At 46.3% G+C, this 25,793-nt stretch overlaps 1 protein-coding gene across 1 annotated transcript; it reads left to right on the top strand.

Annotated features, from left to right (window-relative positions):
* Positions 1-444: 444 nt before the first annotated feature.
* Positions 445-20,115, top strand: LOC144947801 (nephrocan-like). The gene is made up of 4 exons (XM_078877154.1): positions 445-490; positions 9,155-9,455; positions 13,679-14,589; positions 19,656-20,115. Exons 2-4 carry the CDS (start codon positions 9,198-9,200, stop codon positions 20,113-20,115), a joined length of 1,629 nt encoding a protein of 542 aa, XP_078733280.1. The 5' UTR covers positions 445-490; positions 9,155-9,197.
* The last annotated feature ends 5,678 nt before the right edge of the window (positions 20,116-25,793 follow it).

Raw genomic sequence — 25,793 nt, 5'->3', positions numbered from 1 at the left:
CAATAAAATCACGACGTTTTGGAGGCAACACATCTCTTGATACAGATATTTTGCTGTGACAGTTTCACCTGAAGACGGAAGCTTGTGTTGCCTCCGAAACGTCGTGATTTTATTGTTTTATTTTTATCCATTTTTATTTCATTTTTTACCTACGTGACTTTACCGAAAGAACTAAGGTGCACCAACCCGAACTCCCACCACACACGCACACGCGCACATACACACAGTTGGCAAACACCCGTAACATACACGCGCACACACCCACAGCAAACACGTGCACACATCACCTCGCATCACACACACACGCACACACGAACACACCTCCAGACCTTGGCAAATAATTGCGCAGCGGCACTTACATATAAGGGCAAATATCTGGAAGCGCTCTTTTGTGTTATAATTGAGCGGGCGGCTGCATATAAACTTCCCATCGTGGCCAAAGTCTTGGATTTAGTGGAGGGAAACTCGTCGTCTGCGAGTTATTTGCAAGGTATGTTGTGTGTGTGTGCGTTCGTGGGGAGCGGTGGCGGAGCGGTTAGCGCGCTGCCCTGCAAACCCAGCGATCCGAGTTCGATTCCCGCTCACGGCCAACACCGGTGGCGGTTATCTGAACCGGTCCCGGGCCTCCCCTAGGTCGACTCAGCCTCAAATTAGTAGCTTGTGCGTTGTGTGTAGAACTTCGCCACTGGGGAGATAAAGGCGACCGGGCGTGGTGCTGGCCACCCACCCCCTCGTGGTGCCGTGCCGGCCTTCATAAGGTGCTACTCGCTAACAGCACTTGCCCCAACAGTCTGTTATATGCTATACGGGGGATCTTTGTTTTGTGTTTACTACAAACGGAGCGGTGGTTCGCCAAGCACAAGATGTGATAGTCACGACATTTTCGTAAATGTCAATACAGTGCGTCACAGGAGAGTCTGACCTTAACTCTAACGCTGTTCTTTTTTTCCCCGTTAACGAAGCTTCAAATTTGTGTCAGATATCACGAGATGCGCTGCCGAGGTTAATGTCTACAAAATTAACACGTGCTTCTCTGGGTTGTGTCCACATGTTAATCTGTCACGATAATCTGTCACGATTATTATTCTAATGTGCTGGGTACACATTTTTTCACGTTATGACTTAAAATGTTGGCAGCTTAAGTACACTGCCGAAATAAATAAAATTTGTTTTAACAAAAATAATAGACTTCCGATTCGTCGTGTGAAGAAGGTGAACTCAGAGTTTTGTTCATGAGACCACGAGGGCGGTCCGGGGTCCGATGTTTTCCAAAACCACTGGTTTCAGCAGAATACTCTGCAAACTTTGCTTTTTCCTCGGAATATATTATTTCAGAACACTCATACGTGGAATAGTCTCGTTATTTTATATTTTGTTTACTTGATGCGGCGACACAAACCCTCATGCATTTTTTTTGTTTTCTAAGTTACCGCGCGACAAATTGAATTCCAATAATTGAGAGTTTGTGTGCAAACTGGGTTAATCTCTTATGGACGTGCAGCTCTTGAAATTGGGTTGACTCTCGAAGCATTAGGGGATTAACAATAATCATCGACTTAATTTAATATCCAGTAGAGAGAATCACACTTAAGCAATTGTAACCTTTGGAAAGGAGATTTTGGATACGAAGCAATCCCAAAACAGTGCTATGAACTGGCCGTTTGAGCCTCACACGTTGATATTAATCTTGCACGAAATGTGCTTAGTTTAATATCATACTCATGATATTCTACTAATTCACTGCGGATGTCGTCAGGAGGTCGATTGCGTGCAGGATCTGTCATGGTGATTCCCAGGCACCCGATGTGTTAATCGATGCGTATATACACTACGAGTGGTTATAATTACAAATATTAATAACAAAAGTTAAGCTATGTTTTGCCCTTCATTGTGATGTATCACAGTCCCCACGTGCCACTATATATCTGGTGACATCTGACACTTATTCATATAGATAGTTACAAAAAATGTTATTGTCGATTTAAAAAAACGCACAGTTGTGGGTCATGGGAGATATTTGACCATACTTCACCATTCTGAACAATGCGGGTTGATAAGGAGAGTGCACAGGATCGGTTTAAATATCACTCGCCCAGGCTGATTGTCAGTGGTGGGCAGGAATCAAACTGCAGCTCGGCAGATTCGTAGTGCATTAGGTATGCAAACCGTGGCACTGCTGTTCGCCCCCTGCAAAAAGTAGCTAACACCAGATTATATTGTATTCACATTGTGTGCGCGCGTGTGTGTATATATGTATCATACATATTCAATTACTGCCGCTTCAGGCAAAACGAAACATGTAAATTCAATAGAAGATGCAAACATCAATCTTCTGAAATGGTGCGGAATATATTAATGTTTAACATCAGCGAGAGCTGTGGGCAAAAACGACCACCGCAATTACATTTACGTGTTAATGAAATGTAATTGGAGATTTATACGTACACTAACAGGGTAGATAACGACCTATCGGCCAAACGAGATTATTTCCTTTTCGTGACTTTAAACAACCACTGCGGTATGTAATTTCATTGACATGTTCTTCAGTGTATATATCACTAAAGCAGGGCATTGAAGTATATTCTTAGGTTTTTTCGGTAAAGTCACGTAGGTAAAACATCAAAATTAATGAAAATAAAATAAAATAAAACAAAAATCACGACGTTTCGGAGGCAACACAAGTCTCCGTCACAGCCGAATTAACTGCATGCAGCTAATTCGGCTGTGACGGTCCCACCTGATGACGGAGACTTGTGTTGCCTCCGAAACGTCGTGATTTTTGTTTTATTTTATTTTATTTTCATTAATTTTGATGTTTTACCTACGTGACTTTACCGAGAAAACCTAAGAATATGATTCCTTGCAGTCACGAAAGCTTTAAATCTAGGGCATTGAAGGTTAATTTAAAACTAGCTTATGTTTTTTTTTAATCATCCACATACTGCGTCTATTCTCAACATCAACCATTAACACATTATACTGTTAATATTCAGACACGTATTTTTTACTATGTGGTTGCAAATGTTATTTTTTCCAAAAGTATCATTACGTGACAATTTTTTGACATATAAAATACATCATTACACTGCTCGTGTTGCGTTTAACGCCTTTCTATTCATTCAAATCACGACGTCTCAGATTTCCCTTGCAAAAGTGGCAATGCTGTTTAATGCGTTTCAAAACAGGTGATTTGACCTCCTGGTTAAATAAAATACACTGATTCGGGGGGTGTGCATGCACCTCCAGGCAGGCAGTTGGGTTCGCCAACGTTACACAATACACATTCAACGATTCACAATAAAGGGATTTTTAAAATAGACTTTTGTATCATAGTATAAAAAGGGCTTTTTCAGTTCACATGTGGTTGGAACCGTTGGACCAAACGTTGGCTGAACGTTCCATGTTTACTGGGTTACTGTGAATGGATGATGTTTGCCACATGCATACGGTATGTACTGTATGTCAAAAAAAACACAGTTAAGAGAGAAAGCGTGTTTATCCCAGTAAAAATAATAGTGTAGTACATCATCCTATTGGCTTTCTGTTGATGCAGGAAAACTCTCCGACACGCTTTGCGTGTCTGGGTGTCATCAGCAGTCATGTACGTGAAAGTAAATGGCACCGTGAGCAAATGTTGAAGACAGAGCGCTTCCCTTCAACTGTTGGAGCCTGTTCAGCACCGAAGTTCAACATACACGCAAAACAGAAAAACAACTGTACAAAAACTCACTATACGTTGACGCGAAAGAAAAATAGTAGCAATAGTTTACAGACTCACACAGAGACAAACAGAGAGACACACACATCGTGAGTTTCTCTCTCTGCTTGTGTGTCTGCCTGTGTGTCTCCGTGTCTGTGTTTTGTCTCTCTCTCAAATTTTGCAATCTTTGGAAGAACGTAATCAACCAGGTAGGGTGTTGACTTGTGTTGGCCGACTCTCTGTGTTGTATTGCATTCTATTTCCAAGTTTACTGTTTGTTTTCTCATTCATTTGTAACCTGATGATGGTTGCTTGTGTTGCAATCGAAACGTCGTATGCTATTATTATTTAATTTATTTATTTTCTACGTGACTTTACCGAAAGAACCAAAGAGTAATTCCTGCAGTCATGAAAGCTTCGAACCTGTTGGATGAAGGCCTCCTCACGCGATCTAGATCGTGGTTGTCGTTTCACTATACGTTTACCATTTTGGTCAGGATTGGTTGGTGAAAGGGGTGATCAGGACCATTTCAGGCGAACCGGGTTCGATTCCCGCTCACGGCCAACACCCAGTGACGATTATCTGCAACGGTCCTGGGCCTCCACTAGGTCGACTCAGCCTCAAATGAGTACCTGTTGCAGTGTGTAAACATCGCCACCGGGGAGACAAAGGCGGTCGGGCGTGGTGCTGGCCACCCATCCCCTCCGTGTACCGTTCCGGCCTTCATCGGTGTTCGCTAACAGCACTTGCCCCTAAAGTCTGTTGAGCCTATACGGGGGACCTTTGTCTTTGTGTGTGTGTGTGTCCGGGCATAGCCTGGTCGCGCTTCACGGATGAAAGGGTCAACGCTTTTGACGTCTCGGGCCCTGCACGAAATGGTCTTAATGGCAGGGTGAGGCGCGGCGTGGCCCCCATGCCGTGCTCATTAGGGACTGATTAGGAGGGAGGCACCCGGGGTCACTGCGTACTAATGCACGGACGCAACCTGCTCATGAACACACGCCCTCATCGGGACGTACGTACGTTGAACTTTTTTCTCACCGTATATAGCCAACCGTGCTAATCGGAGGTGCGGGGGAGGAGGGGAGGGGTAACAGACAGAACGCAAAATGCACTTCTAAAGAAATGAGTTTCTTGATCTCGATTTAAAAGTGCATAGCTCCCAGTGGCTTTCTAATATCGAAAGGAAGAGCGTTCCAGACGGCCGCCACGGTGAGGATGAGCGGAGTTCGCGTGATGGTTTATGCTCCTTGACGAGATCTTTGCCACGCCAAGCATACAATTGTTTTTATTTATTTCAAATACAATTTGAAGCATCTTTATTACTCCACAACGAGTTGAGGTCCTCACCATGCCGTGTTGGTTGTGGGTATTGTTGAACCACCATTGTGAATTTGGGGCGGTGAAGGTGAGGGCACACCACGGCTGGTTTAGATATGACACGAGGTCTTGGCTGCCGTTCTTTGCGCGAGACGCTCTAAAGTCTAAATTAACCATGTCACTGGCCACTGATGTTTACCGTATCTGTAAAGAAGCTTGGGTCACCCGCTTCACCCCATATATATAGACACACATATTTTGTGAAGGTTGGACAGCTAGCGTACGCTGGATTTGCAAGGCTATAGAATTGCAATTGTTGTGCACGTGTGTTATCGGTTTCAGTGTCAGTATCTGAGCGTGATAAAAACTAACAAAAATATCTTTATTTTTCCATTAAGGAAATGTGTGCAAATAGACAAATGGCATATATTTTATATTAAATGTCAGAATTTAACGTCAGAATAACCACGCGCTGTCAGCAGAAATGTAGTGATTCGGTGATTCCCCAAGTGAGCAATTAAAATATATTCTTATGCTACTATATATACGTAAAAGTTGTGCGTAAGAATCAACTATTTAGAATGTATGCAAATGATATGCTGATGTTACTCTCAGGCTAATGGAGATAGACAGAACAAACGAGACTTAGCATTCGAGATGAACAATCCAAGAGAGAGGCAAAAAATACAGTATTTGAATAAAACCATGACCCTGAATTGTGACCAGGAATCGTGACAGCTTAATTATGGCAGAAGTGAATAGAGTATTAGTTAAATGGTCGTCTGTCACAGGATAGTGATGCAAAGCTCACATATGCATAAACAAAGGCTTACGTGTTCACATAGTTGCAGTTTCACAGCTATTGCCAGTGTCATCCAGGTTAGTCCCTTAACAGGCTCATGTCATGAGCATTTAGCAAGAGGCTTTATGTATTTTCGTCTTCTTGAGTGTTCTGCCTAAAGACAGGTTCTTGGACCGAGTCTTCTGAATACAATTAATTGTTTTTAATTCAGTATTTTTTTGGGTGCAAAACAAGATCGGCCTGGGTTCCATTCCCAACTCGGGTTTGTTGAGCGTGTATGTTCTCCCCCTGTACTGCATGGGTTTCCAATGTGTTCTCTGGTTTCCTCTCCAAGATAAAACACATACAAAGTAACCGGTATTGGCCAAACACCCCAATGCTGATGAAATTACCAGTAAATTACTCAATTGGGCTTACACAAAGCAACATTTCCCTCTAAAACTTGGCAGGACCCTCCTGAAAAAAAAATACAGTCTTGAGGCTTTCCTGCGTAATGATGTTCGGTGCCGTTAAGTTGACCATGAAGTGAAAGTTGCATTTTTTTCGTTTACGTTTCACTCGCGTGAGTTGTCAAAGTTCACTTGCCAACACTGCTCCAATTCTGCAATATTTTCCGTCCCAACCGTTGCTGACGTGTTGAAGATTAAGTGGAGCTTATGCAATTTAAAAAAAAAGATTGTGAAGTCAGATGAAAGAAACAAACCTTTAGGATAGGGTCGTGTAAACTAACATTTTTGAGCTGATTGCAGAAATCAGTCCTGTGAATACAGTACTCTATAGAGCAGTGGTTGCAGGACGTTTTCAGACAGTGGGTGATCATGTAGGGTAGTGCTCTACAGTGAAGGCAGTTTGTTGAGAGATTCACATATAAATACTAGGCATTGTCTGTTTGGTGAGTTTGGATGTTGACCTTCTTGTCCAACATGCGTAGTAACCGCGAAAATCGGAGATGCGGGGTTCAGGGGTATTTCACAGATATATTTAAATTGGACATCTCAGATATGCGATAACTTTTTTTTAAACCTTTTATTTTATTTACCACCCTTTATCAATTCACTTCTGGATGGAGGCCTCGCCGTGTCTCTCGGTTACGACGGCTGTTTGAATTTACATCAACACACTTGGTCATTGCGGGCTGGTGAAGCGGGGTAGTAGGTCCGTGCGGGTCCGGTTTCAGACATCACTTTGCCACTGGGCTCGGAATCAAGCTCAAGTCGCTGGGTTCAGGGTGCGGTGGTGGCAACCACTTCACCACAGTTCCCACCGGAAGAAACACGTGACAGGAATCCACATTTGATCCTTGTGGCGGTACCCCGGGGTACCAAATAATACTAAATGGCCGAGGCAATTAAATGTTTTATTTCTGGGACACTTTTTTCTCCCAGGGGTGTACTTAACTGCGCGACTGGGGTACCAATCATTCTGAAATCAGTGCTACTCCGCGATGTTTAAACGCAGCGAGGACGATTGCGCTGAGACCATGAGCGCTCGCACGGTCGTATGCATCGTAGTGGTGCATCGTGTACAGCTCTTCGAGATGAGTCGATTGCCGCATCGCCGACCATCAACAGAGTAACAGTGACTGCATCACGGACATCATGCGAGAGCCGGGGTACTATGGTACCCCGGGGAACCGCCATAAGGTGAATTTAATAACATTCACTGCCAGATAAACATGATCGCATCTATTGATTCCTGTGAGACTGGAACACATTTTCGGTGGTTTGTGATGCCTTAATAAGAGGATCGTATACAAACAATATTGCTGATTTTTATTTAAATTAGATATACGTATTGCTGTTTTTTAAGGACTCTCTTCAGATAGCTAATTTTGAAAGATCAGCACAAGCACTGGAATTTATAAGTGTATGTAGGGAGAGGGTTGTTCGGCATAAGACAAACGGCAACCGCAGGCCATGATAGCCTTACTATACTGAATAGGGAGGAAACCAGCATTGTTGTCTTAGCTCAACCTAAAAGGCCACCTCTCCGTGTTATTGGGCTAGCGGCCAGCATCGGCTGAGTGCAGGACATATGAAGGCACGTTCAACATACACGGTGCTGTCACCTTGGTGTGCAATGCACGCTGGGACCTTTTTGTGTGTGTTACAGTCTCCATATCCACTTTTTGCTACGCACAGTAGTGCATGTTGTACTGTACTATGATCCAACACGTGCCCCGGCGTCACCAACCCACGCTACGCAGCGTGGTGAAGTTTGGTGAAATGACTCCCACAACTTTCACGGCACGGGCAAGCCCTCACCCAACAGCGTGTTGACAAATTGGCTCTCTCAACATTTGCACTCATATTCTTGGTTCTTTCGGTAAAGTCACGTAGAAGGGAAATAATAAAATAATAAAAATGAAGCATAATAAAATAATTCTCACGACGTTTCGGCCACAACGCAAGCAACCGTCCTCAGGTGAAGAACTTTCTTTACCGAAAGAACCAAGAAGATGAATCCCTGCAGTCACGAAAGCTTTAAATCGAAATATAACTGGGTTTGGTCAATAATGGAGATAATCTCAACACGGTAACTCACGTAGAAGGGAAATAATAAAATAATAAAAAATAAAACATAATAAAATACAACATAATAAAATACAAAAATACAATTGTATTTTATCATATTTTAGTTTTATTATTTTATTATTTCCCTTCTACGTGACTTTACCAAAAGAACCAAGAAGATGAATCCCTGCAGTCACGAAAAGCTTTGAATCGAAATTTGCACTCATAATTACGGGCCGTTACGTTTTCGGGGTTGTTGCTGTACAGCTGTCCGATGTGGGTTTTTCGGGTCGGCGCATTGCCCGACGTTTCGCTCCGCGTGTCGGAAGGCTTCACCAGAAACGGGATCGCTCTCGTGCCGTTGACGTGAGCCGTGGCTGTGAATGAACCTTCGATCGCCTGGCTCACAGTCAAGAGTTGCGAAGAGCTGGCGTGGACATTGATGACATCAACAAGCGAACGATATTGTCTCCTTCATATGGATATCTCTCCAAAAAAACAAAATTTTTTAAGCAACCCATCGGCCCAACAGCATTCTGGGAGTGCACCATTTCAGCAGCATTGAGTCAGTACAAGCAAACTCTGGCTCGAATTCAAACGCATAATGGCTCATTAGCAGAGTCAGGCTTGGTCGAATCAATCTGCTTAAAGTGTCAGATGTTACAGGCAAGATATGGGTCTTAGTTCGACTGGACATGTGTGAACAAGAGCTCTGTGTCTCATCGGATTCCTCCAGGATGAATCAATATCCATGTATGACACGCGCGATTTTTCCCCGATAGGGCTGAACAAACTGGGTCACCTGTGCGTGCGAGGAGCGAGTGAACCCCAGGTGGACTGAGCGAACGCGGACTGCTCGCCATGCGAGCGACGTGCACGCACCCAGAGCATCGCGCTCTGCTCCCGAAGCTGCTTCCGAAGCTGCTGATGCTGCTGCTGGTGGTGGCGGTGGCTCCGTGTGGGGCGAGCGCAGTGGAGGGATGCGCTCGAGGCTGTGCGTGCGAGGCGGGCGAGGCGGGCGTCAGCGCTCGGTGCTTCCGACTGAGCAGCGTCCCGAGCGAGCTGCCCGCTGGCGTGCGGCGCCTCGAGTTGCAGCACAACAGCTTCCGTCGCTTGCAGGCAAGGAGCGGGTGGACGGGTGGAGGGGGGTGTCTCCGATGGTGTTCTCCAGCAGTGCCTTGCAGGTGCCGGCAAATTCTGCTGCTGGTGTTAACACCCCCTCCAATACCGTCATTAATACCAAAGGCTCCGGCATTACCGGCATCACCGTTAACCACTAACAAGAACAGCGTTAGTAGCAGCAGACGTTGCAGCGTTTGCACACGCAACAATGTCAGCACCATCATTAACACGGCCGGTTCTAGCAGCATCATCATCATCATTGACACGGTTAACCACTAACTCTATAACAGGAGCATCGTTCACACACCCACCAGTGCCATTAACGTTATTAATACCACTGGACACTTGCATTAACACCATCGTCATCATTAAAAATTCCTCCAGCACCATTATTCACTCATCATAATGAAAACCTCTTATCATTAATGTGCCCCAGCAGAACCCGCTCTGACCAGTGTGGTGAAGGATGGTCAAACAGCCACTACGACCAAAAGGCACACCTGTCAACCCCTTATCAGTGCCCTACCTTAGGGACCGTCCATAAATGACGTCACGCACCAAGGGGGGGGGGGGGGGGGTCAGACATTTGTGACGATGTGTGACGAGGGGGGGATTTGAGAAATGTGACGTCACATCAAAATGCGCAACTTAATTAAATAGACTTTTTAATAAATGTTTTCTCCTACAACATCAGAGTGCAGCACCACATTAAATACGCACTACAATGACAATAGTTTAAAGCGATTTGAAGCATGTTTTATATTTTTTGGGGGGGGGGGGGGGGCAGAGCTTTGTGACGTCATATTTGAGGGGGGGGGTCTGACTTTTTGTGACGCCGTGTGACGAGGGGGGGGGGGTCAAAAATCGTCCAAAATCGCGTGACGTCATTTATGGACGGCCCCTTATTACAGACCAATTCAGATCTTATTGGTCACGCCGTGCCCGTATAAATCTCAACGTTCATCCTACCAAGTCCCATCACCAGGGAGAAACACAAACGAACAGACACTTTTGTTGTTGTCTGTCTTGAAACGGCTGTACGCCGTACTGACCTGAAAACTCAATTTGCCTGTACAAGAATACGAGGTAAACCGTATGGGTTGACAGGTGTGAAAATGAGCGGCGAAGTTTTTATATCCGGCAGAAATGTTTCCATCTCTGAGGTAAAAAAAAACAACTAACATCTGAGACATCATGGAAGGCTATTTCACTACACCAGTGATAACGGTACGTAACTGCATTACCTTCAGTGGTGTACTTTTACACAACCGACAAAACGAGGCCATTTAATAATGTCCCGGAAAGATTTTAAGGACAGCAGCTGAGAGGATTGCCCTGGGAACAACTGAACAGGCGACGACCCGTGAATTGATTTAACTCCACGAGCAGCGCCGCCAAACATCTGCGCCATCAGCCAACGCCATTAGCAGTGCCCTCTTGACAAACACCCACAATGGGTTCTAGATTTGAAGCTTTCGTGACTTCAAGGATTCATACTCTTAGTTCTTTCGGTAAAGTCACGTAGGTAAAAAATTAAATAAAAATTAATAAAAATGAAATAAAAATCACGACGTTTCGGAGGCAACACAAGTCTCCGTCATCAGGTGGGACCGTCACAGCTAGATTTACTGTATCACTTGATGACGGAGACTTGTGTTGCCTCCGAAACGTCGTGATGTTTATTTTATTTTATTAATTTTTATTTCATTTTTTACCTACGTGACTTTACCGAAATAACCCACAATGGGACTTCTTCCTGGCCATTATCACGACGGTAATTATCAGCTTTATTAGGTTGGGAAGGGGTCAAGGAGGGTAACCCCGCACACGAGCATCCTTCGTTAGCGGCTGATTGGTTCGTTAATGAAGACACAGAACCACAGGATGCAAGCACCTGGGTGCTGCTGACAATGTGAGCGGAGACGCTGTCAAGACGCATTCGTGCAGCGGCTGATTGATTTGTCCTTTGACTTGTTTTGCTCGGGACCGCCGGCAAACAATCGCTCACCCCCCGCTCACCCCCGTCATTGCGCAAGCGATTGGTGGGGCCGCCCAGGTGCAGGATGTTTACTGTGGAGCATTCCCTTCTACGGTCAGGGTGGGGGAGTGCAGAGCAGGGTGGGTCATGCGAGGTCACAGGGACCCCAGCCCAGCCCCCCCTTCTTCACCCACCTCTGCCCTGACACGACGAGCCAGCGACGTCCATTCTTTCGTCCGTGCCACTGAATTGTGACCGATTAGGTCTCGTTGGCCCCGCGTTCATTTGCAACACGTTTGAACGACGATGCGTGCTCGCGCTAACGACAGCTCATCATCGACCGGACCGTGTCTTCCCCCCCACCCAATCCTTTTGCGCGTGCATCGATCGCCTTGTGTTTATACGGTTGTTGAACACGTGGTGTCGCCTCCCTTGTTAATCCGGCCGTTGACAACGGCCCGCTCGAAAATTGCCCCAGTGGGTTTCCAAGCAGAGGGTTTCTGCAAAGGCATTGTGAGCAAAGTTGGTTTCATCTCGTGTCACCTCATCTTAGTGTTTTAATCAAGAGTGCTGCATGTTGCTGACCGCGTTGTGTTTTGGGGACCTTTGGGTTGATTGCATGCCAGCGTGTTTCTGTTTTTAATCTGTGACGGTGTTGAATGATTGCCGGGTAAGGATAAGGATTCTCACTTGAATGTCACAGTATTTCAAGAGCTTCATACACATATAACCCACCCTCTTCGCCCAACAATTACAAAAATGTATAATTTCACTAGGACAAAGGGAAAAGAGAGAGGTAAAAAATATAAAACGGGAAAAAAATATCTCACGGGCATTGCAGAGAGATAAACGATGACCCACACAGAAACGCCGCGACAATCACCAAAAAGCCATGCCCCAGCAAGTCTCTAAACAAAATGAGAAAGTCCGGCATGACAGAACAACAAGTATAACCCGTAAAAACAAAGTTTTTCACTATAAATCCTTTATATGCGTGGCGGCTAGAGTCCTCTCGTCCTCTGGCTTGAGATGGCTGCCACCTATGGGTCAGATGATTGCATTGCACCATTAAGCAATTGGTAATAAAATATAATATTTTTGTCCTAAAAAGTGTAAAATTTTGGAAAAAATTTTTCACGAACATTAATTGTCACGTACAACGAGTCTGTGTGGAAAATGTCAGCTCGATTGTATCCCTGGAAGTGGGTTAAAAAACGACCGAAAGATTTGCACGGTCGTAAGCAAGCAAGCGAACTTAATATAAAGGATTTAAAAAATGGCTGATCCAGTCCATCATCCAGGCACCTCACGAAATCACCACCATCAACCTTCACCAAGCACCAACCCAGCACAGACGTAATGCAGTTTAACACATAGTAGACTTTCGCTACCAATATCATCCATAATAGAGGTTTTTGGGTTAGAGCACATAAATATATAAATGTGTCGTTAAAACCCGCCACCACCCGACACAACCAACTAGTGAGGGTTGTCACGTAAACAGAACATGCCAATTCGTCACTAGTACAGCACTAACCGGTTGTGTGTTGGAGAGCCAAGCCCAAACATTTACAATCTGAGTACGACGTTTCGCCAGTAATTACAACTAGCGTCATCAGGCGACAGCCAGATGAAGTAATGTAGTCACGACAGGCAACCGGCCGCTAGAGATCCCACGCTGAAAGACTAACGGGGGCACATCTGTGGGTCAGGAAGCCAGGCGTGGGGCCAGGAGACAGTGTGGAGACCAGGTCAGAGATTGGGCAAAACAAAAAGCTCTCTAATATGCCGTGTCCTTTCTCGAACACGTCCGCTATCATATTTTCACCCGCGAAATTTCCTATTCCGGAACGTATCCCTCGCGAATAACGAGGAATGGCTGTATATCCCCTGTGAGGGCGTGTATACGAGTAGGTTGACCCCAGTGCCTCCCTACAAATCGGCTCCTAATGAGCACGGCATGGGGGCCTTGCCGTTCCTTGCCTGCCCATTATGGCCATGTTGTGAGAGCTCGCTCGCAGGATCGCGAGAGATGGCAGCGGATTCATCGACCATGGCTCATGACGACGACGATGATGGGGAATTATTTATGCTATTGCTGTAAAAACAGCAGTATTCTTTGCCCGTCTTTCTCCCGTTTATCTCCCCCGTCTTTCTCCCCCGTCTTTCTCACCTGTCCATCTGCCCTGTTCCATCTCCCCCGTCTTTCTCCCCTTGCCGTTCATCTCCCCTGCGCACACAGCCGTCCGACTTCCGCTCGTCTCCCACACTCGAGTCGCTCTTCCTGTCGTCGTGCGGCATCGAGCTGGTGGAGGACGGCGCCTTCTTGCCGCTGCGCTCGCTGCGCACGCTCGACCTCGCCGGCAACCGTCTGCAGGCCGTGCCGCGCCGGCTCCCGCCGGGCCTCGACACGCTGCGCCTGCACGACAACCGCATCGACGGGGTGCGGCCGCCCGATCTCGCGGGCCTGCGCTCCCTGCGAGTGCTCGAGCTGCACGGAAACCGCATCGCCGCGCTCGACCCGGCCGCGTTCGCGCCGCTCGCGAGCCTCGCCTCGCTGCGCCTCGACGGCAACGCCATCGAGGCGCTCGGCTCGACGGCGCTGCCCCTGCCCCGGCTCGTCGCGCTGAAGCTCGACGGGAACCGGCTGGCGTCGCTGCCGGCGACGTTCTTCGGCGCGGCGCGGAGCCTCCGCTCCGTCGGCCTCGCGCACAACCGGCTGCGCAGGTTCCCCGCCGGCTTGCCGGCGAGCGCCGAGACGCTGGCGCTGGAGGGCAACCAGATCCGGGCGATCCGTCGCGCCGACGTCGCGCACCTCGTCCGCCTCCGGGAGCTGAGCGTCGGCGAGAACCGGCTGTCGTCCATCGAGGACGGATCGTTCTCGGAGCTGCGCGCCCTCGTGTCGCTGGAGCTGCCGAGGAACCAGCTGCGCGCGCTGCCCGCGGGGCTGCCCCCGCAGCTGCAGAAGCTCGACTTCCGCTACAACGCGGCGACGAGCGTGTCGCGCGCCGACCTGTCGGCGCTGTCCGAGCTGCGGCACCTGCTGCTGGAGAACAACAACATCAGCGCGGTGGAGACGGACGCGCTCTACGGCTGCGGCAAGCTGTCGGACGTCGCCCTGGAGCAGAACCAGCTGACCTCCATTCCCGTCAGGTGACCCCAGCCTCGGCTGCCGACACCTCTGCCCGCGGATTGCGGATCCATGCGGTGCATCATCATCGTCATCGCCATCGTTATCATCAATTTATCATCATCAATCTACTGTGATCATCAGTCATCATTGTCAATAATCATTTTCAATTTATCATTATCAATCATCATCATCTTGAGAACATGCATTTACAGCTGTGGGCTGCAGTGAAATATTCTGCTGACATCAGCACTACTGCTGCTACCACTGGGAATTGATTTTGGGCGCGGTAATGACCAAATCACCGAGAAATGCACCCAATCTCATCAGATCTCAGAAGCTAAGCAGAGTTGAGACTGGAATGTGCTTGAATGGGTGACCACCATGCTCAGCATAGGGCAGTGAAATCAAAATCCAATATTGTATTTACCTTTATCCTCCAACGCCTACGATCCCTGCCTTCATCAACCCACACTGACCAACATGATAAAGTATGATCAAATATTTCCTGCCATCCACCCAGTGGGCAGGCGATCATCCAACAGTGGATGGACAAATTGAAGCTATAATGGACGTCCTAATGGGCACATCATACCCACGTATGGGATTAAGGATCGATACTGTTGGGGTAAGGGATGTAGTGAGGCTACAGGTTAATTGCAGTGCTATAATCTGTGGCAGTATTGTGCATTGCATGGCCAGTTGTGAATATAAACCCACAGCTAAAATAGTGAGACCAAAAATGCTTGTTTAGAAGAGACTATTCTTTGCATATTCCTTGCTGAAGGTTAAATATAATAATTATGGAAATTCACCTGGTTGCATGTGATAATTTATGAAGCAACAATTCTCTGAAATACATTTTCTCTAATTCTTATTTAGCCAAGTGAAATCCCACAAACATGAATGATTTCCTGTGACAAAAAAATATTGGGGGGAAAAAATGATGGCTATTTGTGTAATTGAGCTGAAAGTGATGTTTACATTTAGAACGTGAGATTTGGTACTGCGACAGCGTTCCCTGCTTTTTCGAATGCCATCTCGCGGATTTCTAACTGTAAACCAAATAGAAAAGTGGCCTTGGAGCAAAATAGTATGCCCCATGTGTTGTCATACAAGTTATGATTGGGGCCAGGGTCAAGATTTAGGGGTCGGTCATGTGGAAAGTGGCCAATAATTGGATGGCTTGAGAAAGCATGTTACGACCATTTAGCTCGCAGGCTATTAGTCACGAGGTTAGTATGCGCAGACGGTTAGTAGGCTGTAAAAAATTAACCCGTAAAAACAATGTTTTTCACTATAAATCCTTTATATGCGTGGCATCGGTTTTATTTTATTATTCATTTCTGTTTTTCTTGAGTAAGAGTTTCATTTTTATCACATTGGTATTTTAGATAAAATATGAAACAAAAATTTTTCCTAAAAAGTGGAAAATTTTGGAAAAAAAATTTCACGAAAATAAATTGTCACGCACAACGAGTCTGTGTGCAAAATGTCAGCTCGATTGGATCACGGGAAGTGGGTTAAAAAACGACCGAAAATTTGCACGGTCGTAAGCGCGCAAGCAAGCAAGTGAACTTAATATAAAGGATTTAAAAAGGTCAAGGTGCAGCACTGAAATTGCTTGATCACGCCGCTGTTGGTGGAAGGGCTTCCACAAAGGGCAACTTGGCTTACTCTACCATGATGGCCCCGATGTCCTGGAAGAGATGGGAGTATTCACATTTGTTTGTACGTACGTTGAACTTCCTTCACACCGTACGTAGCCAAACGTGCTAATTGGAGGTGCGGTAGAAGGACAACACTTTTACCCCATCACACGCTGCCTGCCGATTGGCTGTGGTGTACTCATTGATACTGCTGAGCAGATAAAGGCAGGCGGCAGTGGGGGAGGTGGGCGGTTGTGGCATTTAATAAACTCGGAACCTTTGTTTCGTGGCAGTGACCTCTGGACATCAAATTCGTAGGTTTTTTCGGTAAAGTCACGTAGGTAAAAAATTAAAATTAATAAAAGTAAAATAAAAATAAAATAAAAATCACGACGTTTCGGAGGCAACACAAGCTTCCGTCTTCAGGGGGAACCGTCACAGCACAATAGCTGTATCAAGTGATTACAGCAAATCTGGCTGTGACGATAGCTGTATCAAGTGCTGTGACGGTTCCACCTGAAGACGGAAGCTTGTGTTGCCTCCGAAACGTCGTGATTTTTTTAAATGTTATTTTCATTTGACTTTTATTAATTTTAATTTTTTGCCTACGTGACTTTACCGAAAAAAAACCTAAGAATATGAATCCTTGCAGTCACGAAAGCTTCAAATCTAGAATCTGGACATCAAGTCCAGCGGGCTAGACCACCGCCCCACGGCAGCGTTGGCATTGCTGGAAAAACTCTGGTGCCATCAATTTGCCTGCTACGGGAAATCGATCACCCTGGAACAGCGCAGCAATAGTAGCGCGTGAATCAAATTGCGATGTGCATAGGTGTTTCAATAATGCATGACCACTGTTATGGCTCCTGTGATCAAATGGACTCACTTCACCGCCGTATGTGACGTATCCAATTACTATACGGCTTAACACAAATCAATTTGGCCCAAAGCTACAACGCTTAAAAAAGCTGTTTGTACCATTAGATTACAAGTGCGTTTTGCCAGCACTTCTAAGCCCATCAAGTCAACGAGGAATAAAAATTTACGCGTACGCGCGATGGATTCTGTAACGCTTTCCAACGTGCATCTGTCCTGGTGTTTTTTTATTTTAAATGAACAAAAATAATGAAGTCCACGTGCAATTATCACATTGGGTGCGTAGGTGTGTGCACGGTGTGCACCATCATCGCATTTGGCCAAGAAGACTTCCATCATTAGTTTTTTTTTCGCCAATGTTTTCAGTATAGCCCTTAAAATCAACTTGCCCGTTTTTTTTCCCAAAGCAAATCCCTAAATATCAAATCAACACGACGCTAAATATTTCATTCGCAAAGGATTATCTTTACGCGAGTTATCAGGAGCCCCTGTTGGAGATGGATCGAGCTAAGCGCTAAGGCATAAGCACTTTAAAAACTCGCCAAAGCGCTTTAATAGCTACCCCTTTTGCAGAAAAGAGAGTTGGGCAATGCATCAGAACTAGTTGTGGAAATTCCACATTCTCATGACGGGAGGAGTCTGTAAACACGTGACAACCGCCGTTTTTGTAGTGTATGTTGTTGTAACGTTCTTTCCCACCCCTACTGGACATCTGTGAGAAGGAGTTTATAGCTCATCGGATTCCTCCCGCAGTATGAATAAATAATTCTCATTTCCGATTCTGACTTCCCGCAAAGTGGTGCCTAATTTAACCACCTATGAGGTATGATGAGCCGGGTACACCCCTAACCCCCCTTCTGCATGCGTACCACACATTCTAACCATTGCACCGCCCAGCATCGAGTGAAAACGTAAAATAAATTTGCAACTGAAAATTCTAACAGTGTCTTTCTAGCACATGCATTCCGAGGATGCAAAGCACACAGCCTGTATGACCCCCCCGCCCCAAGCCGTAGTCTGTATTCATGAGACGCAAAGACTTATAGAGTGGACGTCGCTGCGCGGCCACATTATACTGTGCACGGGTGACATTACAGTCGCATCTTAGGAGTGTCGCAAGTGGTGCGCCCGATCATAACTTCAAAGTCTCTTTTGTTGATAATTGTTTTTTTACCCTTCTATCTGGCAACAAAACTGACACATTTTTTACAAGGAGTCATGTTTGCATAGACCAGAATACCTGCAATCATAATGCAAACAAAAAACATAACTCTGATAATGTGCACTGTCCTTGAAGTTGATTGGTCCACACCCGAGACAGCTTTCCTTAGAGCCTAGTCTCACATGGGTTGGACCAGATGACGCCAAAAGGCATCAACTTCAAGCACAGTGCACATTATCAGAGTTATGTTTTTTGTTTGCATTATGACTGCAGGTATTGTGGTCTATGCAAACATGACTCCTTGTAAAAAAAGGTGTCAGTTTTGTTGCCAGATAGAAGGGTAAAAAAACAATTTTCATATTTTTACTGGCAAATGAGGTTCCAATGGTGTCTCTTTTGTTGTTGTCACGAACAAAGCTCTCGGCTCACGTCAGCACTCTGGGGTTACGTGGTGGGCAGCAGAGGATAGCGCGGAAAAATCCACTGTTGTCCCGTACTTCTATGCTCCCACGTCTGTGCTGCCCGCCTTAAACCGTCACAGGCCAGCGTAGTGGTCAAATCACCCCCCCCCCCCCCCGCGATCTGCACAGCACAGAGAGGGATTGACAAAAGGGGCTGTATAATTACATATAAACTCATGACAGCCCACAACACACATCCACCAAGTTACCACTTTTTCCACTGCACAATCAAGCTGTGCTGGAGCCGGACTCAGGCAGCCCGGTGTGGCTCAAGAGGCACCAGATTATTTTTTTTTCCAATGCAGAACCCGAGGTGTGCTGCTGACATCACATTGCAATGTCAAAACAATGATCAATCGCACGCCCGAGCCTTGCTTGGGCATCGATCCAAATTCAGGACATCTGTGAAAGAAAGCTGCATAGCTCATCGGATTCCTGCAGTGGAAATAAATATTCCGATTCTTAGATTCAGGTGTCTTGCGAGTTCATTGTTTCTCGGTTCAGTTCTGGTGGACCACTTGTGTCGTGAGGGCTGCACGCCAGCTTAGCTCATCCGTGCCAGTGGCATGCCTGTCAACCCCTTATCGGTGCCTACCTTCTACCTTATTACAGACCAATTCAGACCTTATTGGTCACCCTGTGCCCTTATAAATCTCAACGTTCATCCTACAAAGTCCCATCACTAGGGAAAAACACAAATAGACACCGTTTTTTGTTCTTGTGTATTGTATGCCGTATGGACCTGAAAACTCAATTTCCCTGTACAATAATACGGAGTAAACCGCATGGGTTGACACGTAAGCAGTGGCAAATTGGGGGGGGGGGGGGTATAAGCGCTACGTTGTTTCTTGCGCCAACGCGCTTATAAACCCCGCTCCACCCCGACCGAATCGGTGACCGTCTCCTCTCGGGGCGCGCCGGACTTCACCCAACCCCCGCAGGCTGCCCGAGTCGGTGACCCGCCTTGACCTGAAGGGCAACTCCATCGCGAGCGTGCGCGCCTCGGAGCTCGCGCCGCTGCACCGCCTGCGCGTGCTCAACCTGCGCGACAACCGCCTCTCGACGCTGCCCGCCGCCGCACTCACGCCGGCACTCAACCTGCGGCGCGTCTACCTCGACGGCAACCCGTGGCGCTGCGACTGCGCTCTGGCCGAGACGCGTCGCGCCCTCGTGCGCCGCCGCCGCGCCGAGGTGCGCGCCGGCGTCTGCCGGTCCCCGCCGGCGCAGGCTGGACGCAGCTGGCTCGACAGGGCGGCGGTGGCGGGGGCGGCGGGGGCGGCACCCGGAGGGGCACCTGGTTGCGACGGCGGAGAGGAGGGCGGCGATGGGGAAGACGAGCTGTCGGCGGGGGCGCAAGACGGCGAGTACTACTACGACTACGACAACACGGACGAGTACTGAGGGGAAGCGCGGACACTCCGGGGGGGGGGGGGTTCGCTACCTCGTCCTGTTTCGCGAGATCGTCCATCTATAGGAGGTGGCCATCTTGGGGAAAAGTCATCTTCTTGGTTCTTTCGGTAAAGTCACGTAGAAGGAAAGTAATAAAACAACAAAAATAAAACATGATTAAACATTTCTCACGACGTTTCGGCCACAACGCAAGCAGCCGTCCTCAGGTGAAGAACAGGTCTGTCGAGAAGACAGAGTCTGAATGACACACCCCAGGCTTGGAGCGTCTATTTAAGCTGTGACTTTACCGAAAGAACCAAGAAGATGAATCCCTGCAGTCACGAAAGCTTTAAATCGAAATTGGGGAAAAGTGTTAAGTCTTCCCGGGGCATTAAACATTTAACAATCGCGGTTTTTGTTGTATTCGTTGTGTGACAATACAACACTCAAGATTATCCGTTTCTGGTAATGTGAGACGTTCTTCTACCATTGATATTTCCCCGTTTTTTTTACCTAAGAGGTGGCAAACCTCGCGTCCAACACTCCTGTACGTACGGCGGTTATAGTCAGGGCATGATTCTAGCCATGGTCTTGTCCGAGGCGATGGCCTGGAAAATACTTCTGTGCCCAGGCAGAGCACATTCATCACAGCTCTGGCTGTGGCTACCCTACGGTCCGGTTTCTATGCCTACTCCAGTCAGTAGACCGGCGACCCGGAATGCACAGTGAGAAATTAAGCCCTGATAATTGGTTTTTACCCTTCTATCTGGCAACAAAACTGACACCTTTTTTTTACAAGGAGTCATGTTTGCATAGACCACAATACCTGCAGCCATAATGCAAACAAAAAACATAACTCTGATAATATATGCACTGTCCTTGAAGTTGATTGGTCCACACCCGAGACAGCTTTCCTTAGAGCCTAGTCTCACAAGGGTTGGACCAGATGACGCCAAAAGGCGCACAACTCAAATACAATGCACCATCAGAGTATGAGAGCTCGGGGTAAGCATTTACACCATTGGAACCTCATTTGCCAGTAAAAAAATATGATAATTGGTTTTTTACCCTTCTATCTGGCAACAAAACTGACACCTTATTATCAGAGTTATGTTTTTTTGTTTGCATTATGGCTGCGGGTATTGTGGTCTATGCAAACATGACTCCTTGTAAAAAAAGGTGTCAGTTTTGTTGCCAGATAGAAGGGTAAAAGAACAATTATCATATTTTTTACTGGCAAATGAGGTTCCAATGGTGTAAATTAAGCCCTGTTTATAGCGGTGGGCGCCTAAATATTGGGCAGTGTTCATTTTTTGGCCGACTTTATTGTGGGATCCAGAGGGTTTTTTTTCGTGTTAAAACACAAGGGGGCATACGACGCTTTGCTAGCATCTGAGGGCCATTGTTGCCAAAGTTATGAATAGTGAAACGTATGTGGATTGTTTTACAAATTAACACGGTGGGTACGCCGAATGTCAATGTGTAATCAAGCGGGGTGCCGGTAATTTAGCTCAATTGGTTGCTGGGTTGATAATGTGCCTGCTGGGCCAAATAATTATTTGTCTTGATAATTGTCTGCGGGTGACTGAGCGCTCATCTGCGGATCTCAGACCAAATGTGCTTATATATTGAAGGTAGTTAGTAATTTTACACACAAAGCATTAATGATATTTCTGCAGTATTTTCTACGGTTGTTTTGTTTATACTAATAAACTTACGTTTTTACGTTAGTTAAGGGCATGTAACTCATCGCAGATTAGTACATGTTTTATTTAGCCTTAGTTAAACAAAATATACGTAGTTATTTACCAATGCATACGTGAAGTACTTTGGTTGTTAGTGGTAAAGTTGACTTTGCCTTTTCGAAAATATCATTTGTAGAAGCATAATTGATCTTCCTACGATTTCTGTAAAGTTTGTATTTTTCATTAATAAAAGGAATCAAACGTAGAAAAAAAAAGTCTGTCTTTCAAACACCACCTGCGCTCTTGGTTTGCAACCAGGCTTCCTTTGTGCCATAAAACCCACGGTGTTTTAATCACACGGGGGAGGTCAAACCATTTGTGCTAATCTAAATTGTCAAAAGCCTGCCTGCATGTCTAATGAGCTGAACGATAGATAAGCGGTGTAAATTAAACAAAACGAGCCTTGCTTGTCACCCAGGAAACGCACGGCCGCTCCTGGGAGATAACTCCCCGTCTGACGTCCAAACAGCGAGAATATCGGCACTGGGCGCAGACGACGGATGGGTAATGCGGGCAGGTTGGCATCATGAGGGGCAGCAACAATAGAGCAAGCTCTGCCACAATCACAACAAACAGCTGTTGATGAGCAGTGTCAAGGAGCTGGGCTGCAATCAGCAGGAGTTAAACTGCTGCAGTAGTTCTAGATTTGAAGCTTTCGTGACTGCAAGGATTCATGTTCTTAGGTTTTGGGTAAAGTCACGTAGGTAAAAAATTTAAATTAATAAAAGTAAAATAAAAAAAATAAAAAAAATCACGACGTTTCGGATACAGCTATCGTGCTGTGACGGTTCCACCTGAAGACGTAAGCTTGTGTTGCCTCCGAAACGTCGTGATTTTTATTTTATTTTTTATTTTACTTTTATTAAAAAAAAATTTACCTACGTAACTTTACCGAAAAAAACCTAAGAATATGCTGAAGTAGTGTTTATTAAGGTTCCATTTGGACGATTTTTACGTGAAGAGTTGTCTGGCCGACACACCACTCACTGGCCACATGCGGGTGACTACAGAGCAGGTGTCGGTGAAGAGATATTACAGAGAGGGCTGCTGGGAAGACGGAACGTCTTTGGTCCAGCCAGGTCAAAACCAGAGGTCGCAAACGGGTTTTGATTCCTTACCCGTACCCGTACCCGGCCGCACCAGGGTCGCAAACGGGTACCCGTACCCGGCCGGGTATGGTTAGCCTTTTATCGGGTAGGGTACGGGTATCGGGTACCCGATTGCGACCTCTGGTCAGAACCAAACCGTGAAACCTTGGAGCCACGAGACATCTGAACCTGACTGTCGGGGTGAAGCACGGCCACAGACGGGGTTAACGATCTCGCCGTACATGTCGCGCCACATGCGTTCCTCGCATTTGACGCCAGCGATACGGCTCGGCTTCTGCAGAGGGAAAACAAACCCGGCGTCTCATCACGAGGTGCGCCGGGATGACCCTGGCGTGGTTGTGCAGCGAAAAAACGATAACGGGAGCCTTGCTCTGAACCAGTAAAAAAAAAAATCGCACTTTCACCGTGAATTTTTATTTGGCAAGGTTTAGACAGGGCAGCTGAAGCTGCATGTAGGTTGATACTATGACAAACCTGTTATTAATATCCACAATGGCTATACAAATATATACTGCACGTGTGTGTGTGTGTGTGTTTAGTGGCTCAAGGGGACTATAAATACATTATAACTTATTTACAAAAAGATCGTTGTCACATAGAGCCAGCCAATGTCATCCCACTTGAAATACATTTTGTGTAACGCTATGAGAGTCGTCCGAGATCCCTTTAATTCACGTCTCTGGAGAGCTGGGTATACACGCCGATGCTGAGAGGTGGATGGGTCGCTTGGCCCACTGGCACTACAGAGCCAGAGCCCTGAACCGGCACCACTGACATCCTGGGTTTGAATCTGGCTTTCAGCCATAGGCGGAGTTTGAATTTTCTATTCGGGGGGGGCGGGGGGGGGGCAGGGGTTAACTTTGTCTTTCACAATAGGAATCGTGGGTGTAAATAATAAAAAAAATTCTAAACTACTAAAAATAATAAAGATGTCAAGTTTTGGGGGGTTATTTCCCCCCTCCCCTCCCCCCCGCAAACTCTGCCCATGCTTTCAGCCACTCGTGAATAAAACCGGCTTCTCGAAATAGCTCTTTCACCGAATTCCTATTTTCCATTTCCACGAATTTCACATTTAGATTGTGTGAACGAGGGACCGGAACAATTCGCAGGGCATGTAAAATGCGTGCACTTGGCGTGCTTAAAGAGGTATATTGAAGCGGCTTCTTAAGTAGTTCTGCCACTTCATTTTCTGGGGGCCGTTCTCCAACACAGGATGACGCAGTGAAAGGTCATCACACGGCACCATGCTGTCAGCTCAACCATTCCATATTTGGGGGGGTGGGGGGGGGGGGCCCTTAGCTGTTGAAATGTAACATTTCAGCTATTTGGCTGTACAATATTTATCCTCACCCCAATATTTATCATCACTCTATGACAGTTAACAGTTCGGGGATTCTTAATATTTAATCTGATTTCCAATGGCCGGCGTGCGCTACCATGAAAACCGATTCTACGAGAGGCTTAGAATATAAGTCGCCAAACCAATTCCACCGCGGGCCGAACGCGTGTGTCCATCCAAATTCCGCAGCGCCCATGACCGCCAGCGAAGTGGCCGAATTTCCACGGAGTTCGCCGTGCAAAAACCCAATTTCATCAAGCCGCACTCAGGAAAATGTAGGTCGATTCCACGCAAGGGAGTGCATTAACATGCAACGTGGCATCCTCTGCGCAGGCTCGATAACGTCTGACTGGGCCCCACGGGTTAATTCCCATTCATATAATACCACCAGGGGGTGGCCGGGTGGCACAGAAAGTCAGCGCTGACTTTGTCCCACTGAGATCCAGACCGTGCAAAACCTCGTGGACGACTGCCCAGTCAGATCATTCAACGGCGATCTGAAACACAACCACGTCGCTGCTCTTGAAGAAATCCAATAGATATTAAATCTCGACATTGATGTGTAATCTGAGAATGGGGTTTCCCCTTTTTTCTGGTAACAAAACAGGTGTTCATACTCTTTGATGCTTTGGGTAAAGTCACGTAGTTAGAAATAAAATAAAATAAATTATATTTAATTTTAATTTTATTTTATTTCTACCCACGTGACTTTACCGAAAGAACCAAAGAGTATGGATTGCTGTAGTCACGAAAGCTTCAAATCAAAACAGATGTTAAGATGTTAAAACACCAAACTGAAACCTTTTACAAGGAATCATGTCTGCATTAACCACAATACTTGTGGTCAGAATGCAAACAAAAAACATACTCTGATAATATATGCATTGTCTTTGAAACTGATTGGTCCACACCAGAGACACCTTTCCTTAGAGCCTAGTCTGAAATGGAGTTATACCTTTTGGCGTCCTCTGGCCTAACACTAAGGAAAGCTGTCTCTGGTGTGGACCAATTATTTTCAAAGACAATGCATATATTATCAGAGTATGTTTTTTGTTTACATTCTGACCACAAGCATTGTGGTTAATGCAGACATGATTCCTTGTAAAAGGTTTCCATTTGGTGTTTTAACATCTTAACACCTGTTTGTTGCAAGAAAAAAGTGGAAAACCTATTCTCATATTTTGGTACTGGCAAAGGAGGTCCCATAATGATGTGTAATCTGTTGCAATCCCCAGAAGTACTATTCGAAAGAAGACTGAGATCTAGGTTTCGAATATAAATATCAACCACCTGTTATTCAACCGGGTCCTCAAGCCCAGTGTGTATTGATGGCCTCATCCCTACACCACTGATTGCACAGGACACATCACGTTAATTTAAAGGGCTCCTTGTTAATTTGCCTACGGAGCAGCATTATTGAGTTCAAACTATTTGATTTGACTGCCATGAGACAAACATTTCCCCGGGGCAGGGCATGTGGAAAAGTGCAGTGCTCCT

The sequence above is a fragment of the Lampetra fluviatilis genome, chromosome 47 (assembly GCF_964198595.1).
Source record: "Lampetra fluviatilis chromosome 47, kcLamFluv1.1, whole genome shotgun sequence".
NCBI classification, from domain to species: domain Eukaryota; kingdom Metazoa; phylum Chordata; class Hyperoartia; order Petromyzontiformes; family Petromyzontidae; genus Lampetra; species Lampetra fluviatilis.
Note: the sequence above shows the minus strand (reverse complement) of the source record. Positions and strands in the feature narration are given on the sequence as shown.

Bases quoted from the DNA above. Each gene is read 5' to 3' on its own strand.
- LOC144947801 (XM_078877154.1), top strand. From the start codon at position 9,198: ATGCGAGCGACGTGCACGCACCCAGAGCATCGCGCTCTGCTCCCGAAG. The intron at 9,456-13,678 runs GCAAGGAGCGGG...CTGCGCACACAG, and splicing joins ACAGCTTCCGTCGCTTGCAG to CCGTCCGACTTCCGCTCGTC. The intron at 14,590-19,655 runs GTGACCCCAGCC...CAACCCCCGCAG, and splicing joins CTGACCTCCATTCCCGTCAG to GCTGCCCGAGTCGGTGACCC.